General features: G+C 42.5%; 1 protein-coding gene across 8 annotated transcripts; it reads right to left on the reverse strand.

The window, feature by feature from the left end:
- Window positions 1–1,528: 1,528 nt before the first annotated feature.
- On the reverse strand, window positions 1,529–24,606 carry LOC148871709 (protein FLX-like 3). 8 transcript variants are annotated; one of them, XM_088968129.1, is made up of 6 exons: window positions 24,416–24,602; window positions 23,687–23,769; window positions 2,562–3,072; window positions 2,270–2,415; window positions 2,017–2,096; window positions 1,529–1,892 (listed from the first exon to the last, which is right to left on the reverse strand). In XM_088968129.1, the coding sequence occupies exons 3-6, from the start codon at window positions 3,059–3,061 to the stop codon at window positions 1,806–1,808; spliced, it is 813 nt and encodes a 270-aa protein (XP_088824255.1). In that variant the 5' UTR covers window positions 3,062–3,072; window positions 23,687–23,769; window positions 24,416–24,602; the 3' UTR covers window positions 1,529–1,805. The 8 variants fall into 8 exon arrangements, with proteins under 8 accessions (XP_088824255.1, XP_088824249.1, XP_088824254.1 ...); XM_088968123.1 differs by having other exon boundaries at window positions 23,621–23,769; XM_088968128.1 differs by lacking the exon at window positions 23,687–23,769 and adding an exon at window positions 24,113–24,170.
- Between the last annotated feature and the right edge of the window lie 464 nt (window positions 24,607–25,070).

A 25,070-nucleotide genomic window follows, 5' to 3' on the forward strand; every position in this document is an offset into this window, starting at 1 on the left:
CACATGATATCCAGAAGTTCACACTTCATTCTGAAATCCAGCAAACCATAACAAAGCCCAAACCATGTGATGGACCATCGCACATATAAGTAGACAAGCTTATAGAGAGGTGTTAGACAGTTTTGTATGCCCTTAGCTTCAATCAAAATTGATGTACTTTATGAGTTTATTGTAAATGAATAAAAGTACATATTTGATTCATGTTCCCTTGGTATGTTTCTGTGTATTACCCTTAAACTGGACACTTATTGAGACTCGTGTTAGTTTTGAATGTTCACAGCCAGTGGGTCGGTCTAGGGAGACATATCCTGACAAGGCTGACACTGTGGTGCCACCAAGTCGGTTGGGGTGGCTTGTCTCAGCTACCGGGGTGAGACCCTAGGCACATACAGTGTGGGATTAATTGAATCTTTGAACTGGACCAGATTTCCAGTATTGCCCTAGACCTTGGAGATTGATGGGCAAAACTGGAAAGTTACACCCGACCCCTAGACTCGATTATAATACTGCACTAGGTGTCGGATCGGGCTATCTTTGATGTACCAATCAGTGAGATCCTTAGCGGGGGTCAAAACCTGGGTATGTTGGGACAATCTGAGAATTCATCTGAGTGAGTGATCATAGTGACAGGATCAGATTGGATCTTGACATCAATTCTTTGAGAAAAGATTGAAAAGGGAGTTGTGCTCACGTTCCATCCTACTGTTTCTTGCGAAGGACAGAGTTCTTGGGGAAGAACACTGCTGATTCTGCTCCATCCTGCACTGCGCCATCTTCAGTGGGAGCAGTCTTTGGATCCTTCCTTGGGCGTGAACACCTTCGTTGGGAGATATTGCTTCTCCGTATCAGGTATCATTCTCTCCCATTCCTTTTGGTTCAGATCTGGTTCAGTTTAAGGTTCAAGATTTATCCTTGAAAATATGATTTTCTAAATAGGGAATGTGATTCCCAGTTGAAGAGAGAGAAAAATTTTTGAAATTCGCCCCTTATTCCGCAATCTTTGGGCATCCATCTGATGGATCTCTCAACCCTTCAAGAGGTACAATATACTTATATACTCACTACTCAAAGTTCAAAAATAGTCTCATGTTTGCTTAAGGAGATGAGCTTTCATATTGGAATGCATCACAGAGAGGTCAGAACATCAAATGCTTGCTGCATACAGTATCTACTACTGGCACTTCGGTCTCCATATACCACTGGCATTTCTGTCCATATGTCACAGCCAACCAACTCAACTCAAATCAACTTAACAAAACCTCATTTCTACTATTTGAGTCAGCAATACAAATACTGTTCGACCATTTCACCCTGTAACAGCATCGTCGATATGTAACCAAATACTTATGGTCAAGAGTGGAACAGATGTGGGATCTGGAAAGCTAACAATAATAAAAGAACAGATGGGGGATCTGGAACACCATTTATGATCAAAAATATTCAATGAAATTAAGACATTACCTACTTCAATAGGATCTCCAATTCAGAAGAGGACCACTCAAAGCACAAGGCACAAATAAATAAGATCTTAGAAAAAGAAGAATACCTTCAGATAGAAATAGACAAGAATGTCCAAAACAAAAGGTTGAACTAGTACCATAGTGTTTAGTAGATACAAGTAAAGGGTACATAACAAGTCTTGTAATAATAAGTCAGGTTATTATGTCTAACAATATTGAGATCAAAGATCACTGTGCTGTGAAATTGTTGAACCTAACCCTTAACCATTGAATATTGCCAAGTAAACAGCCAAGAAAAAGGTCTAGGTCATGCTTTTTCATTTCAAACTGCATATCTTTCAGATCTCAGCGATGTGCAAGGCGTGACTTGTCAAATGCACTCCATGAACCAGATCTAACACCACCATACAATGGACCCTTGTCAGCAACACCCTGTGAAGCAGCAAACCAAAATCTCAAGAAACTGACAAGATACAATAGTTCATTCCTAAAGTTGGTACATGTTCACAATTTGACTGGTAATTAGCGAAAAGGCAAATAAGATAATCAGACATACCGAGTGAAGCCCATATCCATCCCCATAGGAAGAAAGGAAGCGCCCTTCAGGGCTACTAAGTTTAATTCCAGGAGAACCACCTTGAGAAACCAGAACATGAATGATAAAGTATTAGGATAAAAACAGAAACAGTAAAACCCCTATAAGTAGAAATACTCAATCTGAAATATGGATTGGAAGAATGAGGAATATCAATAAAGAATATACATGCTAATAGTGGAGAAAATATAAAGGGGTGAAAGACAGGATATACCAGCAGCCCATGGTCTGGCATCAGCACTTGCAAGGTCTGCACGAAGTTTTTCAACTTCACGAGCCATGGAAACCAAGTTCTTCTCCATTGCTTGCCTCTGTTCCACCATCTCAGAATTTGCCTTCTTCTCATATTCAAAAGCAGTCCTATAAAAGAATAGTGCTTTTAGAGTTGTTTAACAAGGTAATACAGTACAGAAAGTGCAGTGAAGAAAAATGACCAGGAAAGATGGAAAAAATAAAACAAGTCAACAAAAAAACTAAGCAATTCAATCAATATTGTTGATTATTACCTAGCACACATAACCTCCTGATGTAAACCATCTAATTCTGCCCTCAAGAGGGGAATTTGTTGATTATCGGCTTGAAACCTTGCTAAATCTTGTGTAAGGCTCTGAACTTGCACAGCCAGATCCTGCCTAACAGAATTCAATTTCTGAACTTCTGCTCGTAATTGGACAGCTTCATTTCTCAAAGGCTCAGTTGCCCGAAGATCAACTTCCAGCTTCAAACCCCTCTCAATCAGTTCCTGTGAATGTGCTTCTTTCCCAGCATGGATGTCTGCGATGGCAATATTCAAGCAATGAAGCTCCTCCTTTACAGCACCTAGCTCCTGCTGCAGTGCCAGACGATCTTCAAACAACCGCCAGTTGTCAGCCAAGAGCCGCTGGATTTCAATATGCTGCATCTCAAGTTCTTCCTCCAACAATGCAGAATGGGGTGGTCGAGGCACAGGACCTCGAGCATATGGAACTTCAGGAATATGACGAGCCATGTGATTTCTCCCTGCCATTATGGCTTAACCTATAAAAGGAAATAAGCAACATCTAAATAGAAGCAATAAAATTCACATATGAATAATAATTAAACATCAAAAAGTAAAGTCATTGTGTGGTAAAGGATAGTAAATTTAATATATAAAGCATTAAGAGGAAGAAATCAAGTGTACAGTAATTAAAGCCTTGACGAAATGTCTTGGTCACTAGAAATTAAGTTAAAATAATGATCTGTTTGATTGTCGAGAAAGAATGGGATAGTAGAAACTGAAATATCAAAGAAATATTGCCTAAAAAATTAAAAGAACAATGGTTTTGTGAAGAAGGACAAAGAAGAGAAAAAGAATGAGAGAAAGATGAGGAGAGAGGCAAAATGTTCTCTAGTCGCCTCCTCTAATTGTATTTATATTTAATTGATGTAGTACAAAGACTAAACACCCCTTAAAAATTAAAAGAACAAGAGGGCTTAGGCACAACAACTAAAAGAAACATAATAGGTAATAAAAATATAAAAGATAATTGGGCTCATAGAGTTGTTGGCCCAGTAGCTGAACTGTCAAAACTCCCCCTCAAGTTGGGAAAAGATGTAAATCATTCCCAACTCGCATAGATCATGTTCAAGCTTGTGCTTTGCAACTCCTTTAGTGAAGACATCTTCTAACTGCAACTGTGATGTGGCATAAGGCAAACACACCTCACCTAAGGACAGCCTCTCCCTGATAAAGTATCTGTCAACCTCGATGTGTTTGGTCCTATTCTCCTATCATGCTGTTAGGAACCTGCCTAACACAGCTCTTCGAGGGAGACAACCTCCTGAATTAGAGAGAGAGAATGATGCTGAAAGGTCCCCCCCTATTTCCCTTGTCTTTGATTATTTACACTGTTTTACAGAGTTTCCCTCACTTACATTCTTTAATTTCTTTTTCTGTTAAAACCACTGCAACTGGATGGTCAGTTAGTTGGACTGTTGACATGGCCTCCTCTTGTAAAACTGGCTAACCATTTTTTGTTGTTCTGTTTCACCGGTCTTAACAATCCCTCCCTCCTTTAGAGAGACCTTGCCCTAAAGGTCTAAAGTGGGAAAGTTGGTTTGCAGATCCAAGAAAGGGCCTGTTCATTTGCTCTGAAGTCAGTCTGACATCTGAAAGTGCAATAATTACATTAAGAGGTATATTGGTATTGGTGAACTTTTCTTTCCTCTGAACTCTGAATGCAGAGAATGTTGTTCTAAATTCTGAATTCTGAAAATTATCAAATATCCATTTTGATCCCATATATCAGAATTTTTGTTTGTCTTTTTGGGGGTATCATTAGAAAACAAAAAATTGTATGATTGCACTTTAAGAGATAAGAGATAAGAGGAAACGAACAACCATTTTTCTCTTAAAGTTAAAAGATTCCTCTTAAGAGATAAGAGTTAAGAGGAATCAAACAGGCCCTAAGGCTCCTAGGTGGCATCCCCCTCTGGAAGTTTAGACCATACAACTAGTGCTTCTGAAATGACTCTACCGCCACAGCGCACCCATCTGAAGTCAATGATGCGGGCAGGCTCAGTCTGCACTTGTCCTTCATCTAAAAATGTGGGTAGGGTAGCACTTGTATTGGCTCCTAGCTTAGGCCCTTTCTTCAGTAAGGAGTGTAAAGAGACTGGGTCGAATGGGCCCTAACAGCTGCTTGTGTGATATCCTTTATTTTTATCTTTTATTTTATGTTGATGGGCCTCACTTAATGGGCCTGTTATTTGTTCTTGTTTTATTTTCTTTATGTAATTGCCAAGCTAGCCGCCCATTTAAGGACATACTTGTCATCATTAGTTTTTGGAGATTAATAAAATAGGGTTAGAGGAGAAGGGTGATTCATTCGACTTCTTCTTCTCTTACCTCTTCTCTTCGACATACACAGCTCTTGCACTATTATTCAGATCTGATTTGCACTGTTAATTACTGATTTTAAACCTGATATTAGAAGACTGATTCGCATCTTGGTAACAGAGCGGGTACAGTTCTTCTTTCTTCCTTTTTCTTCGTTCCTGTACACTCTAAAATCAAGAGAGTGTATGGAGAGATAGATTCTCTATAGTATAGAGAATCACTTTCCCAGTTGCTAGAAGGGTTTGGAGATTTAAGTTCTGGCCGAATTTTGCCAAGTGATGTTGTTTTGTTGCTGCCCGAAACCCTAGCCAACTAGAGATTTTCGAGGTTACCAAGAAAGGTGAAGCTTGGTTGTGGCGCTTTGTGCTTGGAAGGTGTCTTGTGACTGCTAAAGGAGGGCGATTCAGGTTAGGAAGAGTTTGGGTCAGTCTGGTTGGTGCGGCACCATCTTCTCTCTTCCTCTCATCTGCTGGACAGAGCAAAATCCTAGTTTTTCAAGCACCCTATTTCTGGTTTGACTTCAAGTAAGTTTGCATAGTTAAAATTTCAGTTCTTTGATTTCCATTTGATTAATGGAGACATACAGAAGTGAGTTCAAGCAGGTGCCGGTTTCTGGACCTGCTCCAGTAGATTCCGTTTTGACTGGTGTTACCACGATTAAGCTAGATGGGACGAACTATCTTGCCTGGGCACAGTCTATAAAAATTTATGTTTGTAGTAGAGGAAAACCCAGGTATCTCACAGACAGTAAGGTGAAACCCGAAGAGACAAATCCTGAATTTGAGAGATGGATGCAAAAGAACTATACCGTTATAGGATGGTTAGTTAACTCTATGCAACCTCATATAAGCTAGCACTATCTCTAGATGTCTTCTGCTAAGGAGATATGGGACAGTGTAACTGAGACTTATTCATAGAAACCGAATGTAGCCAGAGCGTACAAATTGAAAAGTGATGTGAAGAACCTGAGACAAGGGGAGAAGAGTGTAGCAATCTACTATTCTATACTAAAATCCCTATGGCATGAAATTGATGTTATGGAAACTGTGGTATGGGAGAGTAAAAAGGATGCTGAAATGTACAGAAAGTTGGTGGAGAGGAATAGGGTGTTCGAGTTTCTCACTGGACTCAACCCTGAGTTTGATATTATCAAACAGAATATTTTGGCCAGAGATGAGGTTACTCTATCACAGGCATATGCCATGATAAGTAGTGAGGAAAGTAGACGACAGGTTCAGTTGTAGAGTCCACCTACAAAACACTTTGCACATGCAGGAATGAAATCTAAGGGGCCTACTGAAAAGGGGGAGTAGGTGTGTGAATATTGCAAGAAACCACGGCATACCAAGGACACCTGCTGGAAAGGAAGGGCAGTCAAGCGGGAAAACTCAAGGCTACTAATGCTACTACAGTACCTGAAGGGGGAAGTAAGGAAAGTGAGAAAACATCAACCATTGAGCAGTTGGTTGCAATGAAGTTAGACTTTGAGAAGTATGGGAGGCTCCTAAATCACCTGGAAGCTACAGTTTCTTCATCCCACCCTTCCAACAGTACATCCTCTTCATCGGCCTTTTCTCACTCAGGTACATATGCCTCAGCAAATCATGCTTCAGTTTCAGGTAATCATAAACTCCCTTGGATTATAGATTCCGGTGCATCAGACCATATGACCAGCCTATCTAACCTTTTATGTTCATATAATCTCCTCTCTGGGAAAGAGAAAATATCCCTTGTCGATGGGTCACTTGCCCCCACCTCTGGTAAAGGAGATATAAAGACCTCTGACACCATGTTCTTATTTTCTGTTCTCCATGTTCCTAAGCTTAAAACAAACATTTTATCTGTTAGTAGCTTAACAAAGTCCATGAACTGCAGCATAACCTTCTTTCCCACTCATTGTGTTTTTCAGGACCTGCAGTCTCAGATGACGATTGGGAGTGGCCATGAGGCGAACGGAATATACCTGCTGGACACACCAGATCAAGCCTTGGAACCATCTCATGGAGTTTCTTTAGAGTCAATTGTGTCAGAGTCTGTTAACAAAATTTTGTTATGTCATTTTCGGTTTGGTCATTTGTCTTTTTCTGCTTTAAGTCATCTATTCCCATATATGTTTAAAGGAGTGCCTTTATCTAGTCTTTGTTGTGAGTCATGTGAGCTAGCAAAGCATTGTAGACATTCCTAATCAATCAGTAATAAAAGATCTCTTTCTCCTTTCCATATTGTTCACTCTAATGTGTGGGGGCCATATCATATGCCAACCATGGGGGCTACATGTATTTTATCCTTTTTATTGATGATTATTCTCGTTATACTTGGATTTATCTCATGAAATCCCGAGGTGAAGTACCAATTATTGTGAAAAATTTTCATGAACTCATCCTCACCCAGTTTAATACCCGTATCAAAATATTATGCTCTGACAATGCTAAGGAGTATTTTGAGAAAACCCTCTCCACCAATCTTGAAACTTTTGGGGTTATTCATCAAAGTTCTTATTCCTATACTCCACAACAAAACGGGGTGGCGGAAAGAAAGAACAAACATGTGGTTGAGGTTGCCAGATCCCTTTTATTTGCATCCCATGTTCCTGTAAGGTTTTGGGGAGATGTTGTTCATACTGCTACCTACCTAATCAACTGTATGTCCTCCCGGGTCCTTGGCTTTAAAACCCCCTTTAGTCTTCTCTTCCCGGATGAGGATCTCTTTTCTCTCCCTCTTTGTGTATTTGGGAGTACTTGTTATGCGCATATTCATAATCACCAAAGGCATAAATTTGAACCTAAGGCTCATGTGTGTTTCTGGGATATGCCTCTACACAAAAGGGTTATTGTTGTTTTGATCCAATTTGTGGCACCCGCTTTGTATCTCGGGATGTCACCTTTGCAGAGTTGGCTCTTTTCTTTAGTATTCCTCCAGAAGGGGAGACATCTGATGAACCCTTTGCTATGTCTCCAGTTGTTCCTCTTCCCATCCCGTGTGAGTCTGATCATGGGGTGTCCACCTCTTCCACTGGTGTTACCAAAGGCGGAGATTCAGACATATGCAGGTTGTTTCCACTGAACTTGAAGCATTATATAAGAACCATACCTGGGATATTGTGGACTTGCCGGAAGGGAAGGAACCAGTGGGGTGTAAATGGGTGTTTACCATTAAATATCACTCTGATGGCTCGGTTGAGAGGTATAAGGCTAGGTTGGTTGCCAAGGGTTACACCCAAATGTATGGTATTGACTATCTTGAGACCTTTGCTCCTGTAGCTAAGATGACTTCAGTCAGGGTCTTGCTTTCTCTAGCAACTACCTTTGACTGGCCCCTACACCAGTTTGATGTTAAAAATGCTTTTTTGAATGGAGATCTGCATGAAGTCTATATGTCTCTACCTCCAAGGGTGTACGGGAAAGAAATGAAATGCAAGGAGTGTAAACTACACAAATCCATTTATGGTCTCGAACAATTTCCTCGGGCTTGGTTTGAGAGATTTTGGGCTGCTCTTGTCTCCTTTGGCTACATTCAAACACAATCTGATCATACATTGTTCTTGAAGAGAAATAACACTCTGGTGACCTTCTTGATTGTTTATGTTGATGATATTGTGGTCACGGGTAATGACATTGAAGAGGCCAGGAAACTAAAAGGATTTCTCAATTCTGAATTTGAAATCAAAGACTTGGGAGACCTTCGGTATTTCTTTGGCATTGAAGTTGTTGTTATACAGATTTGTATGCCCTTAGCTCCAATCAATTTGATGTACTTATGACATTTATTGTAAATGAATAAAGTACATATTTGATTCATGTTCTTGTGGTGTGTTTCTGTGTAATACCCTTAAACTAGGCACTTATGAGACTTGTGTTAGTTTAGAACGTTCACAGCCAGTGGGTCGGTCTGGGGAGACCTATCCTGACAAGGCTAACACCGATGTGTTTCCAAGTCAGTTGGGGTGGCCGCAAACTGCTATCAAGGCCTAAGCCTTAGCAGACTTCGTCGCGGAATGCACTTTCAGCTCCGAAGTCCCCAGGCCGGTTGAGCACGAGGCCCCCAGTTCGGGCGAGCCCGAAGCTCCCAGGCTAGTTGAGTCCGAGCACCGTGAGGTAGCAACCAGTGCGGCATCTCTCCTAGTTAGGCCAAGCACGAACTCGGATGAAGAACCCTGGATCCTTAACGTAGATGACTCCTCAAACCAGAAAGGCAGCGGAGCCGGAATCGTTCTATACGGCCCAAGCGGCACAAAACTGGAGTACGCACTACGCTTCAAGTTCGTAGCATCCAACAATGAAGCGGAGTACGAGGCGTTGATAGTCGGGCTAGCTCTAGCCAAAGAAGTGAAAGCCAAGCACATCGTCATCTGCAGCGATTCCCAGCTCATGGTCAATCAAGTCACAGGTGAATACAAAGCTCGCGAACCAACTATGATTGCCTACTTAGCCAAAGTAAGAGAGGCTCTGCTCAACTTCCAGTCACACTTCATCAGGCAAATCTCGAGGTCGAAGAAAGCTGAGGCTGACGCCTTGTCCCGGTTAGCCAGCACCAGTGATAATACCATGAGAACCGTGTACATAGAGAACCTGCCTCGACCTTGCATTCTCGGGGGGGGGCAGAGGAGGTCGCTCCTATCGTTCAAGCAGAGCCGAGCTGGATTGACCCACTTGCGAACTTCCTGCTACGCGGGACCCTCCCACCATACCACAATGCCGCCAGAAGGGTAGAGCGTCAGGCGACCAAGTACGTCATGATAGACGAACGACTGTACCGAATATCCTACACGCTCCCCTACCTGCGCTACTTGCGACCTTCCGAAGCTGAGCTCGTGCTCTACGACACTCATGAGGGCCTGTGCGGCGGACACTTGGGAGGAAGGGCCCTCACCCAAAAGCCGCTACGACAGGGGTACGTACTACTAGCCAACAATGAAAGCAAATGCTATTGAGCTCGTCAGAAAGTGTGACAAGTGCTAACCTGTGGCCCTTCGCACAATTGAACATCGATATACTCGGACTGTTTCCACCAGCAACAGGCCAGAGGAAATTCTTACTGGTAGCAGTTGATTATTTCACCAAGTGGGTAGAAGTTGAACCTCTCGTGACAATCACAGCTCGAAACGTACAAAACTTCTTTTGAAAAAATATAGTGTGCCGCTTCGGGTTACCTCGAGTACTGATTTCTAATAACGGTAAGCAGTTCGAAGACATTAAATTCCAAAATTGGTGCCAAGACATGGGAATCCGACAAAACTTCACTTCAGTCGCACACCCTTAAGCAAACGGTCAATCAGAAGTTACGAACAGAGCTATCCTCCATGGACTGATTAGACCGAGCTAAAGGACTATGAGCAGACGAGCTACCTAGTGTTCTATGGGCTTACCGAACCACAGTGAAGACCACCACAAGAGAAACTCCCTTCAACCTCACCTACGGCACTAAAGCAGTCATCCCAACCGAGATCGAGGTTCCCTCGCTACAACTAGAAGCGTATGACGACAAGGCAAATGAAGACGAGCTACGTACCAACCTTGACCTGCTTGACGAAGTAAGGGACCTCGCATATATCAGAACCGCAGCCTACCAGCAAAGAGTAGTTCGGTACTATAACGCCAGGGTCAAGAAGCAAAACCTCCGCGTCGGCGACCTGGTCCTTCGTAAAGTTATGGTACCTAAGCCAGGTGTTGGCAAGCTCAAACCGAATTGGGAAAGACCCTACCAAGTAAAACGGGTGCTCGGGGAAGGAATATACAAGATTGAAACCCTAGAAGGGAAACAAGTACCTCAGGCATGGAATATTGTCAACTTAAGGCAGTATTACCTATAACTACTGAGTAGACCACGAGTCACTCTTAGAGCCTAAGGGCCAAAAATGTCAAGCTGCTCAGCCTCCACCATGGAGTCGAAGTTCCGAGTTCGGTCTTGAAGCGTGGACTCCAAGTCTCAAACCTACTGGCAAGCTCCCTCTCCGCTACCACCCTCGACGACTCCTCCTAGTAGCGAGTACTCTCCTCAGATAGTCGGGCGATCTGCGCCTCTTGGTCCCGAACGAGCAATTCCTGGGCCTCGCTCCCCTTTCGAGCCTGGAGGACTTCACCTCAGGCCTAGTCGAGCTCGCCCTGGAGCTTCTGCACGGTTGACCTCTGAGCACGAGCATCACCGGAGTGAATGTTGGTCTGGAGGGCCATGGCTTGGATGGCGGAGTTCACTTGCCAACAAAAGACTAAGGTCAGAAAAGAGAAAAGGAGAGAAAAGAAAGAGAAGGAAGAAAAAGGCCACTTACCACCATGCAGTGAGCGGAGGCTAGCTTGGCAAGCTCCTTGGGGTCCATCTCTCCCCAACTGGTGACCTCCTCATGGCAGACCGCCCTTGGGCTCTTTCGCGCAGCCACGATGAAGTCATTAACACCCTCCCAATTCCCGGTAGGGAATTGCGGGAAGGGGAAGGAGCAGGATGGCCTAGACGGAGGGAATTGCCCTTACCCCGGGAGCTCGCCCTCCTCAAGGCCACCTTCCGTGGCAACTCCCGCGAGTGGGACCAATGAGACCTCGGGCGGTGGGGAAGCGAAGGCCGGATCAGCAGCCTCGAACTCAGCGCTCCGAGAAGTGGAAGCTCGGTCAGGACGCGACTTCTTCGCCTTGCGCTTCTGGTTGCTGGATAGAAGGCAGCGTGCGTCTACACCAGACATGATGGCTGCCAAAAATCACAAGGTATTAGTCCAGTAAAAAAAAAAATTGCAAGGCACTACGCGACCTAAAAGGCAACCTACCAGGGCTTAGGCCGGCCTACACGAGCTTGTCCTCGGTCAAGTAGTCCAACCAATGGAAGCCAACCGCTGCCCAGGATTGCAACGTTTCCCGAACTTTGGGGTCCAAGTCAACCCCTGAATCCTGGATGGCGGCCCTCCAGTAAGTTGGGAAGGGCCACCCTTCGGGGTTGCAAACTACAAAATAGTCCCACTTCCAGGCCGGGATCCTGTTCGGCAGCTCATATAAGAGCTTGAAGCCGTAGCGGGGAGAAAAATAGTAGGAATGCCTTTCTGAAGGCGCTCTGGGAGAAGCATTCTTAATGCACAGAATAGTGGAAAGGATGTCAAGGTTAAGGGGAAGACAGTACTCATAAAATAAAGAGATGGTTCCAACTACATTTCGGATGGAGTTGGGGTGAAGCTGGTCAACAGTCACGTTGAAGTGATTCAAAACCTCCACTATCAGAGGATGTAGAGGAAAACGGAGGCCAGCGATGAGCTGCTCCTGGAAGATCACTATCTCATCAGGACCGTGCTCCCAGGGATAGTTACCAGAGGGGAGACTATAGACAAGGTCTCTGGGGAGGTTAAATTGGAGAACCAAGGTCCTAAGTCTCTCCACTGACATGGAGGAAGGACCAAAGCTATCTGGCTCCCTACCCCGAGAAGTAGAAGCAGTTTCACCAAAAGCCTCCCGAGCTTTCGGAGCCTGCCCCCAGGCTCCCCCTGAGCTCGAGGGGGCGTCATCTTGGTCATCACCCCGGGAGAAGACGTGGTACGGATACCTAGACATACTGACAAAATCATAAGACTCACCAGGAAAGAGATGAGTCGAAGAGACGGCATGAGCAGAAGAAGAGCTCGGGCAGCTAGATGGAGACGCAACCTCAGAATCCGAAAACAAGGCAAGTTAGTGTAAAAGAAAATGAGGCCTGGGGCCCTCCTATTTATAGCCACTGTGCCCTCAAATCAACGGCTCGGATTAAGACAAATCTAACGGTTCGCAGTCAAGCTGATCGCACGTCTTCTGAAACCGAACGTGACTGGTTGCACATCTCCCATGATTAAGGTAATGACGGCTGCACGACTTCCGGAATTAAGAGCCGCTTCGGCGCGTTTTTTCGGCATTCAAAAAGTTCAAAAATCCCCTGACTTTCGCGCGCTCATCTAATGCAAGCAGTCAATCAAGTTTGAACTTCGGGTCAAATCCACCCGTCACACTTCATGAACTCCTCACGCTAAGGTAGCACCCTTAGCCCGAGGAGTGGGGGGCACTTGATGGAGGGTTATTTGACCCGACCCCCTGAGACGGTGACACGTGGACATGACTCAGCACAAGTAACAGCTCAGCACCACAGCCTGACCGTGACTAAGTAACAAGCCCGCAGGACAGCTCGCTATAGCACGAGCTTGAGAACCCCCGATGTACTGAAAGGGAATACTCCAAGATAAGTCCATCCCAGCTCGCGAGCTAAGATAACCAACTCGCTCGAACACTTAGGCAGAAAAACTGCCCTAAGGGCAACCTCAAGAGGAATCACCTCGAAGTACCCCTAGGAGCTCGCTACAAGGTAGCTCGCAACAAAATAGCTTGCTACAAGGCAGCTCGCTACAAGGCAACTCGCTACTAAGCGACACGAAGTTTTCAGAAAGCTTCTATCTGACAAGACCGTACCCGTCAGACTGCACCACGTCTCCTGACTGACGGCGCTGTCCCTGCCAGCCCGACAGACTGCACCCACGTCTCTCGACAGATGGTGGCGTGTCTGTCCTTCCGGGACGTGTCACTCATCCGATTGGGTAGTACTCTACAACGGTTACCTGCGCAGCCCTGACTGATAACGGCTGCGACAGAGGTCTAGTGGTGATTACGCCTGATTTGACAAGAACGCCCATATTTAAGAGCCCCTTGGTCGAAGGGGAAAAGGTATCTTGAACACCTGGAATATATCTGAACTCTCTCTCGAGCTAATCTCGAACATTCAGTGATCCAGTGCGACCTGCACTCTTAGCCTTCTTTGCACTCTTTATTACTTTCTCCAGCATTCTAACTTAAGAATCGGAGTATTCCCATCGGGCAAGTCCCCCGGGAATCCTTCACTGTCTTCTTCTCAGGTACCGTCCGTCGCCAGCCAGAAGCCAGCCAGCTACTAGCTAGGAGTGCTCGGATTGCGTAGCATCACATCCAATCACCCACTGCATAGTAGACATCTTTGTGATGCTTATCGTAACTGCGCTTCATCCACTATTGTGCTTGTAGGAGATGATTTCTCGTTGTATTAATTGTTCCTCTAGGGCTGCCACTGTCGTAGTCCCCTTTTCATAAGTAGAGGAGGGTCCCGACCATATAGAGCTCTGAAGGGAGTCATCCCGGTGGCACTATGGAAAGTGGTGTTGTACCACATTCAACCCATTGAATCCATTTCTCCCATTGCCTTGGTCGATCTCCAGCAAAACATCTGAGATATGTTTCAAGACTCCTATTAACCACCTCGGTCTGTCCATCAGATTGGGGGTGGTAGCTAGTTGATTTGAAGAGCTTAACCCTATGTAGATGAAAAAGTTCAGCCCAGACACGGCTCATGAAAATAAAGTCTCCGTTAGACATAATTGACCTGGGACGCCCATGAAGACGTACAATTTCCCGGAGAAACACTTCAGCAACTGTGACTGCTGTAAATGGATGTGATAAAGGTAAAAAGTGACTGTATTTAACCAATCGATCAACCACCACAAGGATAACAGTTTTACCGGTGGAAACAGACAACCCAGTGATGAAGTCCATTGATATATCATCCCAAACTTGAGTTGGAATTGGAAGTGGTTGCAAGAGGCCTGCTAGTGTTGTAGTAGCTATCTTATTCTGTTGACACACAATGCATTCAGCTATGAAATTTTGGATCGAGGAACGCATGCCATTCCAATGGAATTGTGTGGCAATGCGTTTCTGAGTGTGTAGGACACCGGAGTGACCACCTGTGGATGAGCCATGAAGTAGTTCAAGGAGCTTCCAAAGATGGGCAGAATCTGCTAGGATTTCCAGGTGACCCTTGAAGAAAAGTAGACCATCCTTGACAGTATACCATGGGTGTTGTGACGGCTTCTCCAATACTTGGGTCTTCAATTGTTGTAATCCAGCATGGGAGTGAGCTTCACTTTGAAGCTGATCCATGAGTGGAGAGGTTGGGGATGACACGAGTAACTGAAATGATTGTGGGTGCCGTAAGAGGGCATCGGCCATGCGGTTAGTAGGCCCCGCTTTGTACTCGATTGTATAGTTGTACCCTAGTAATTTGGGCAGCCATCGTTGTTGTTCAGGTGATAGGATCGTCTGTTCTAACAAGAACTTCAAACTTTGATGGTCGGTCCTGATGACGAATCGTCTACCAAGCAAGTAAGATCGCCAATGCTACACTGCTAGAACCACTACTATTAGTTCCCGTTCATAAACTGACTTGGCCCACTTTTGTGATGTCAAAGCCTTGCTGAAAAAGGCTACTGGTTGGCCTTCTTGCATGAGGACAGCCCCAACACCTTGACTGGATGCATCACATTCAATGATGAAATCTTTTGTTTAGTCAGGTAATGCTAATGTGGGTGGTGTCGAATCTGTATGTTTCAATTGCTCAAAGGCTTGCTGGGCCTGGGCTGACCAGTGGAAAGCATCCCGTTTTAGTAACTGGGTCAAGGGGGCAGATGTTAGGCTGTAGCTTTTGACAAAGCAGCGATAATAACCTGTCAGGCCCAAGAAGGCCCTCAAATCTTTCACATTTTTTGGTTGCGGCCAGCCCACTATACTAGTGATTTTATCTGGGTCCACAGCTACAGTCCCATTTTCTACATGTCCCAGATAATATACTTGAGATTGTACAAACAGCGAATGGGCCTTAAGTGTTGCAAGTGTAACCTGCAGATGGTTCAGATGTTCCTCTCAATTGAGGCTATATACCAATATGTTCTCGAAGAATATAAGAATGAACTTACGTAAATATGGTTGAAATATGTCATTCATTAAGGCTTGAAATGTCGTTGGAACATTGGTCAATCCAAATGGCATGACCAAGAATTCATAGTGGCCATCATGTGTCCTAAAAGTCGTTTTGTGAATATCCTCCATATGTACCCTTATTTGGTGATACCCGGCCCGTAAATCTAACTTTGAGAATATGGTAGCCCGATTGAGTTCATCAAGTAGTTCATCAATGACCGGTATTGGGAATCGGTCCTTAATGGTGATATTGTTAAGGGCCCTATAATCAATGCAAAATCGCCAAGTCCCATCCTTCTTTTTAACTAGTAACTAGTAATACCGGTGAGAGAATGGGCTATGGTTAGGCTGTATTACTCTTTTCTCAAGCATATCTTGAACTTGATTCTCAATTTCAAATTTTTGAAAAATAAGGGTATCAGTGGGGTCTTACATTTTGTTGGAGTGGCTCCTGGCACGAGAGGGTGATGGTCATGTTCCCAGGGTGGAGGAAGCTCTTGGGGTTCTCCAAACACGTCATATTGCTGGAGTTGTTGTAGGTAGCTGTGGTAGTCTCCAGGCCCACTTGGGTTGCTTTTATCTAAGAATAGGCTGGCCCAATTCAAATCAATGTGCATGAATATGGGCTGATCAGGATCCCCCATTTGTTTTGTTAATGCTACAAGAATGATGGGCCTTGGGACTTTGCACATTTGTCCTTGTAAATGGACTATAGAATCACCCGATGTGAAGTCCATGGTGAGGCAAGCCCAATGACAAACCACGGGCCCTAATTGCCTTAACCACTGGATACATAGCACCATGTCTTCTCCACCGAGATTAAGGGGATATAGGTCCACGGAGAATAGATGCCCTTGAATCTTCATGGGCAAGCCCAAGCATATAATGTTGCAAGATAGGCTATTACCGTTGGCTACATGTATTGTAAAGGGCCTCTGTTGGTTGAACCAAAAGTCCCAATTTATCCACAAAATCTAAGATAGGATCGACACGTGGCGTCCCTGGATTAACCCGGATACTCTCATTGTCTGTGGAGACACAAGTCGCATGAGGGCTTGCAGGGATATTTTGGCTGTCCCAGTCGGCTGTATTTCCCATCCAAGTTCAGATTCTCCGTAACCGGTGCAGTCGTCTTCCTCCTTAGTCTCTGTTTGGAGGAGAAACAATTGTTGTATCTTGCACCAATGGCCCGGTCTGAATTTTTCTTTGCGATTGTAGCGCAGGCCTTTATCTCTACGGGCTTGCATTTCGGCCCAGGTCAATCGTTTGAATGGGATGGTTGGGCCTAAGCCCAGTATCCCATTCTCTTTGTTCAGCGCTATCGGTCTGGTTGATTGCCCCCATGGCCGATGAATCCTTCTTGCTCATGCAAACTTGTCTTCATACAGTCTTGTCAGAGTTGCTGCTTTTATGACCGAAGTAGGCTACATCGCCTTTACTTAAAGTCGTAGTTCTTCCTTCAGGCCACCGACAAAGCTTCCCACCAGAGCTTTTTCCATCCACTCTTGGACCCACACGGCCAGCTTCTCGAACTCCATCTAGTAATCTTTAACTGATTCCACCTGTCGCAATTTTTCCAAATTTTCATCGTGATCCTCGAACCCACATGATCCAAAGCGGATGGTCAAGGCGTCGATAAAATCCGCCCAAAGATTGGCGAGGGTGCCCCCGTCAGTACCACTGATACCATAAGATAGCTTCTCCTCCAAATGCATAGAAGCTACAGCCACCCTATCTTGCCCGGATGTCTCATGGTAATCGAAATAGCGCTCTGCTCTAAGAATCAAAGGAGTCGGATCGCCGCCTAAGAAAACAATAAAGTCTATTCTTGTTGCTCCCATTGCTCCAAGTCTTGTTCTACCGCTATTCTCATTGCTACGCTCTTCTTGACTTTACCTGTCGTTGTTTGGTGACATTTGATCCAGTCGATTGAGGAGAGCGGTGAATCCTTCCTTCATTTCTTTGAGGTCTATTAACATCCAATGGATCTCTACCTCCATCTAATCCACCCGAGCATCTACTTGGGTTGTTCTCATGTTGGTCATGTTGGCTCTAATACCAACTTGTTAGGAACCTATCTAACACAGAGCTCTTCGAGGGAGCCAACCTCTTGAATTAGAGAGAGAGAGAGTATGTGAGAGTGAGTGAGAGAATGATGCTGAAAGGTCCCCCCCTTATTTCCCTTGTCTTTGATTATTTATATTGTTTTACAGAATTCCCTTCACTAATATTCTTAAATTTCTTTTTCTGTTAAAACCACTACAAGTGGATGGTCAGTTAATTAGGCTATTGACGTGGCCTTCTCTTGTAAAACTGGCTAACTATTTTCTGTCGTTCTGTTTCAGCAGTCTTAACACATGCTAAAACGGGTTGTATGCAATATTAACAATAACTTGTCACACTATAGCATCATAGGCTGCTCTACATTGATACCAATCTCACTTTATAGAGATCTAAGCCGGAGAAGTTCCAAAACACCATGAGCCATGGACCTATACTCTGCTTTTGGACTAGATCTGGCCACCACGATTTGTTTCTTACTCTTCCGTGAAACCAAATTGGCTCCAACAAATGTACAAAAGCCTAATGTAGTGTTGAAAATGTTAGAATCCATCATATGGATGGCCGAACCATGCTAGATGGTTGGGAGAATTTCAAAAACCAATTTCCTGATGATTTTGAAAACTAAATTTTTTGAATCAATCTTGCACTGAACCAGACCAGATTTGGAACCAAATTGAAAGCAAATTATACTTGATATGGAGAACATAAATTACAGCTCCCAAGATTGAAGAAACCAGTTCAGCAACACTTGTTCTAGAAATTCTTCTATCCAACTTGTTTGGATCAAGTGGGATATGTGAGCCTGAATTTCTTCATTTTTTTTTTTTTTGCAAAAACACAGAAGAAAACAAACATAAGTCAATTCTTGAAAGCCTAAGTCAAATTAGGGTTTCTTAAGAGACAATAGAGGAGTAGAGAACAAGAAGATAGGTGCTCTTAATGGAGCAAACTCCGAGTCTGATTAGGAGATGATTCAAATATGATTTGGATCAGAACTTTTCTTTTCTTAATTGATAAGCATTATCCTCTTAAAATGATAGGTGCTCCATACCCAGCTTTCAACCCAAATCACATGACAACTTAAGTTGTCATATGACCACTTAACTAATCATATTAATATTTAGTAATGGGTCTTATGCCCATTTTTCTTAAAGGCTCACATCCCTAAGTGTTGCATGGCCACTTTGGTCTTGATATTGTATGGCATGGGACCCCACAAATGTCTCACACAAGTCCATAAGAGTCCAACCCTACCCCTGAAAGAGGCTAGGCCGAATTCACTGCTCAGGGCGGTGAACCCCTGACCCAATCAGCATTGGTTCAGTTTGGGCCCAACATTTACACCTAAATGATCCTTGGATTCAACCACCCTATGAAGACCCAGGATAATAAACTTATGTTAGATAAAGCCCATCAGGTAATCAGCCCTGTAATGATCTCTTACACTTAACCTCTTAGCCCATAATGATCACAACACTGCCCGACAGGGAAAGACCTCTCCCCTGGGTGCAAGATGCAGTATCACACTCTTTGTTCAGATGGATCCCAAGATTAAAACATTTTTCATAAAATAGTAGTATAACATATAAATACATTTTCCAAAATCAAATTTCAAATAAAGTTAAAATCTATTGCCGGCAGTTTAAGTTTCTATCAAAGAGTGTAAACCCTGATATCCTCTTTGTCCGACAAAGGGGTCGATCCTATCACTATGGTCACCCAATCAGGAGATTTCCTAAACTACCCCAACATGCCCAGGTATTTGACCCTTGATGGATTTCACTGGTTAGGCATATCAAAGACAACCCAGCCCAACACCTAGTGCAGTACCATAATCAAGTCCGAGGTAATGTATAACTTTCCAGTCTTGCCCATCTATCTCCAAGGTCCAGGGCATAACTAGAAATTGGTTCGGGTTCAGTGTCTCTTTCAAACACCCACTGTCTGTGCTTTAGGTCCAACCCTAGCAGTTAAGACAAGATACTCCAACTATTTGGCAACACATTAATATCAGCATTGTCAGGATAAACTCCCCAAGTCTATCCAATGGTTGAGAACATTCTTAACTAACATGAGTCTCTTAAGTATCCAGTTTAAGGGGTAATACACAAAAAAATATACCAATATAAACATGAAGCAACAATGTACTTTATTCATTTATAAATAAATGTTTATGCACGTCAGTCTGATTGGAGCTAAGGGCATACACTGTCTAACATGTAGATCTCTTGTCATCCAAGTATCCTACCCAATCTATATCTGTATATGCCTCCAGCTTCACATGTTCATGATTAGCACATCACACACCTCGACCAAGATGATTCATTAAGTAGACAAGGATCCTATCAATAGCTTCCCAATGAGTAGCCAATGAGGCATGCATGTACTAACTAACCACACTACAGGAAACATTTGGGTGTGCCATGTAGAGATATAACAATCGGCCCACTAATCTCTAATACCCCCATACATCCTTAACTAGTTCACCATCTAATGCACTAATTCTATGATTCTAATCAATGGGTGTATCTACAAGTTTCACCCCAAGTTTTCCTATCTCCTACAACAGATCTAGAGAACATATTTCCGTTGTACCAAGTCCAAACCTTGCGACTTCTATTCCCAGGAAGTATCTTAGTTCTCCCAAGTCCTTGATTTCAAACTCCTACAGTCCTACTACACGGATTTCTTGAGCACATCTATCTCCTCCAGATCACTGCTTGTGACAATAATGTCGTCAACATATACTATCAAAATTGTCACTAGAGGCGTGGGTTGTCACCTCTCCAAATTACATGAAAGCCCCTTGGAGAGGCAGAGGTTGTCGCCTCTCCAAATAGATTACATAAAAATTAAAGCATAAAATAGATGAAGACTAATACAACATTATAGTGGAGCCCAGAACAAAGCTTCCCTATTTTCCCCTTATTTTTCCAATCAATCAGCAAAGGCATTTGTTGATCTCCCCACCCACTGTATTGTTATAGACATATTCCTTGTCAGCCACTTGAATTTCTTTAATTCATTCTTGTAGAACCACAACATCCTCAGGATTCTTCAACCACTACACCACTACCCAATTCATTTGCATGATACTCTCCTTGTATGGCAGCTAGTAATTCTGCCTTAACAGAATTCCCAAAGCACAAAGGACCTAATTAGAGAAGAATAACCTCTCCAAACTCATTTCTCAATACACCTCCCATTCCAGAGGGCCCTGTGTTGCCCTGGCTACTCCCATCAAAAACCAACTTAATGTAGGATTTGGGTTCACTTGTAAAGCTTCTTTTCTTTGTTAAATTAATTTGTAATATTTCTTTTTAGTAAGGGGTTATTTGTTATTTTATATTTAGTAGGGATTTACTTATAATTTTCAATTTTAAGTTTCTTACAAAGCCTAACATTATGTATTAGGGTTATGTTACATTTTGAGAAATTGAAATTTTCAAATTCTTCTCACCTTCAACTGTTCTCCTCTCTATACTACTACTCTTCTTGTTGTTTCTTCTTTTCTTCTAACAGGTGGTGCTGCATCAGTTAGGTATCAGAGCCTGAACCACACCTCCACTAGTTACCATTAATCTCCTTCATCTTCCCAACTCTTGGTTGAACCAGGTAGCAGCTCACCACCACCCCTTCCCTTTTCCTTTTCTTATTATTCTTCTCTTCTTTTTTTTCTCTTCCCTCTAATCTACAATCAAACCTTACAACAATCACCACCTCACTCTCTTTCTTCTCTCCAATCTTTTTCTTCTTTGCTTCTCTTTTACTTCTTTCTTCCTTCCCCTTCTGCCCCAATTCTGTTCTCAGCAACAGAACATTAACTATAGCCGTCACACCCCAATCTATTTTCCACTCTCGTTGTTCCCCTCTCTCTTCACTCTCTCTTCGTTTTTTCTTCTCGTTCTTCTTCCCTTTGTTTCTTTATTTTCTCTACTGCTGCAACCAAGCTAAAGACACCACAGTCTGTAAGCAGCCTCTCTCTACCCTGTCTTTCAGTTCCACATCAGCCATCCAACCTCCTGAACCAGCCGCTAACTCAAATCATAGAGCATAGCATAGGGGCAAATAACAAAAAGGTTTCTTGGGATTATAGTTCAGATTTAAATTGTTGTTTTCATTTCCTGCAACTGAAGCACTGAGCCTAAAAGCCCGTTTTGAACATTGCTACTCATCGATGACACACGAACTATCAAGAGGCCCGAGAAATTATGTCATAGCTGAATCCAAAAAAGCTTGAGGTCACTAGGGGTGGCAACGAGACGAGCTTTTCACGAGCTGCCCGAGCTCGAGCCTACTAGAGCTCAGCTCGTGAGGCTCGCGATCCGTCTCAAATATATATATTTGATATTTAATATATAATATATATAATAATATATATAATAAAATTATAGAAAATAATATATATATAATAAAATATTATAATTCTTAATTTTTTAAATATCAAATAAAAAATATTTTTATATATAATTTTTTATTTTTATAAAATATTATTTCTCAAAATCGAGCTCGAGCTGAGCCGAGCTCAAGCTAAGCTGAGCTCGAGCTTATGAATTTTTTACTCGAGTTGAGCTCGAGCTCAAGCCTTGTAGAATAGTCTCGAGTCGAGCTCGAGCCTCGTAATATCCAGCTTGGCTCGGCTCAAATCCACCCCTAGAGGTCACCAACCCAAAGGATTGGGTATTCAGAAAACGCATCATAGTTGAATAGGAAGATAGTTTCAGGAACTTTGAAAAGTATATCTCTTCCATTTGGGTTTTGGATTCACTCCTTTATCTGTTGGGTAAGTTGGCCATTGCTTTTAGGCCCTTAACAATCTTGTGAAAGCCGAAAATATATACGTAACCATCTTACCATCAGTACCCTGCATGTTTTTGTGTGCCCTCATCTCTTTCATTCAAACAAAAAAAGAAAAGGAAGGCCCCTTATTTCTATAGTTATTTTCTCTCTCCCTCTCTCTCTCTCTCTCTATATATATAGAAAGCTTTGACCACACAAGCTTGACCACTTTGGTACCAAGTACTTTGGTAGTAAGGAGAATAGAATGAATAATGCGTAAAAATTGCAAAGTTGTTCCAAGGAAAAGCTTGACCACACAATATAGATTAATGATGGCAGAAGTGTGTATTAAAAAATGAAAGAAAAATAAAGTAGAAAATAGGTGCCCAAGAATTAGGTGGGCAAATCTAAAATGAGAAAAACTAATACAATTTAGTGGCAGACTGGTAGCGAAAGGAAAGTAGAGTTTAAATGAAAAGACTAATAACATCAAAATGAGAAGACCCCAAAATTCAAAAATATAAATAAGATATAATCCAATGCCCACAACTAACTTTCATAAAAAGAAAAGGAAAACACTTAAATAAAAACCAATCACAAAATTAACATTAAGTTTAGAATTGACATTAATAAAAAGGGATAACATTAAAAGAGCAATCAGCATCAAACCTGGCTATTTGGGATCTTGGGAAGAGTAAGCTAGATAAGGACCTAAATTTAGCTTTTTTGCAGAAAGTGGGCACTATCAGACTGAAACCTGCATTTATGCTTGTCATCCCAAGGTAAGCCATTGCACCAAGCAATGACCCCCTAAGTATAGGATTGATATTAAACCTAATATATCAATGAGTAAAGTCATGAGGATCAAGTACTATATCCACAGGTGAAACCGTGAAAGCTAACCAAATTATATCTGGAAAGTAAATTATGCATTAATGTCATAAAAAGAATTATTCCATTGCATGATATCCATCAAGTATAGGCCTTTGTACACTAAAAAAATTGAAGAGAGAAAGAGAAACCAAAGCATATGTGAGATATAAATTAGTTACTCCCAGCAACACACAAAATCACAGAATCTGATAGTCTCAAAGTTCTTCAAGATAGCAGTCCCACAAATAGAGTGTATTTCAGCTGTCATTACTTTGCCTTCTTCTTGTACCCCTTCAGAAAATAGTGCATTTCATTCGTTTTAGAGTCCCCAGCATACCATAAAAAGCCGTAATCTCCATAATATTCTTCCCCTACGGCTAAATAATGATACTCAATCTGGCACCATATCTCTTATGCTTCCTGACAGGAGCAGATGCATTACTACAAAGGAAATAATTTCAGACTCTATAAGAGAGGAGAAATGTAGTAGGAAATGATTTACCATCCAACATTTTTTTTATTTGATCGCAAAAAGTCTTTCTCTTTCTCCAAAGACTTCCCTCAAGAAAGAGGCAGAAACTAAATGCATATATAATCTACACGAACAGGATAATGTACCATACAGAATTGGGGAAGACCAAAATATATGTTTCATTCTACAAATATAAGAATTATCCCTAAATCCATTTGAAAATTGGAAGACACCAAAAGCAAAAGAAATAAATAAAAATGTTCCCCGCTTTATTAAATGATCTTCACATACACCGTTTGATGGTTGAAGCTTTGAACTGATTATATTAGTTCTTCCATCCCGCCTATTCCTTAAACTCCAAGAAATTGCAAATTAAATCAGTTGAAAAGGTACATTTCGCAATTCCCATCTAATCCACCTCCAAATCCTCATCTTCAACCCTAAAAATCTCTTACAGTTCCAGAAACGTAAAGCACATAAGATCTATAGCGAGAGAAAAAAGATGTTTCCAACAAGGCAAAAAACCCACGGAGAACAATCAAATAACAAGTATCAAACAAAGAAAAAAAAAAGGAGAGAAATCTTAGACAATACCGGGTTGGCGGTTGGCCGCAGTCTCCGGCGTCTTCTGAGGAAGAGACTCTCAGAGGAAGCGTTCGGTTTAAGATAGAAGAATGTCTGCTGGAAGAGGAAGGTTGTCACTTGTCAGCGCGCCCAGTAGCGTGCAGGTTCGTATCGATTGAGACTAAACGATCCACCAAGAAAACCCAAGGCCTAACCCGGTCAGTTGATTATCTCGTTTCAATATATTAGTCAGGACCCGTGCGATGCACGGTTTAGTTAGAAAAAATCGAATATATATATTAAAACTGATTCTCCCATGTCAGCATAGCTTTCCTAAACCCCCTTCTTAATTTTCTATTTTTTTGAATATTTTATTTTTTTAATCCACCAAATTATCCATTAAACAAACTAATAAAGAAATCACATATGCTTAACTATTTCTAACAACCATAAAGAAAGAGAGATTTGCTTTTCATGGCAACACTTTCCCCCACTTCATCCTAAATTCTCTAGTTCCTGTTTATATCTTAAATTATCTCTAACTCTTATTTATCTTTTAAATTATCTCTAATTCCCTCCTAAACTATCTCTAATTCCTATTTATCTTCTCCCCCACTTTTTATCTATATCTATGTAAAGAAAGTTTCAATTAAGAAAATTCAAAATTATTCAAATGTTATAACGA

The sequence above is a fragment of the Nelumbo lutea genome, chromosome 2, assembly GCF_056320005.1.
Source record: "Nelumbo lutea isolate HS-2025 chromosome 2, American lotus-T2T, whole genome shotgun sequence".
NCBI classification, from domain to species: domain Eukaryota; kingdom Viridiplantae; phylum Streptophyta; class Magnoliopsida; order Proteales; family Nelumbonaceae; genus Nelumbo; species Nelumbo lutea.

Excerpts from the sequence above, each read along its gene's own strand:
- LOC148871709 (XM_088968122.1), bottom strand. The coding sequence starts at position 3,061 with ATGGCAGGGAGAAATCACATGGCTCGTCATATTCCTGAAGTTCCATAT. Across the intron at positions 2,097-2,269 it reads TGCCAGACCATGGGCTGCTG|GTGGTTCTCCTGGAATTAAA; the intron begins GTATATCCTGTC and ends TGGTTTCTCAAG. Across the intron at positions 1,893-2,016 it reads ATGGATATGGGCTTCACTCG|GGTGTTGCTGACAAGGGTCC; the intron begins GTATGTCTGATT and ends GCTGCTTCACAG.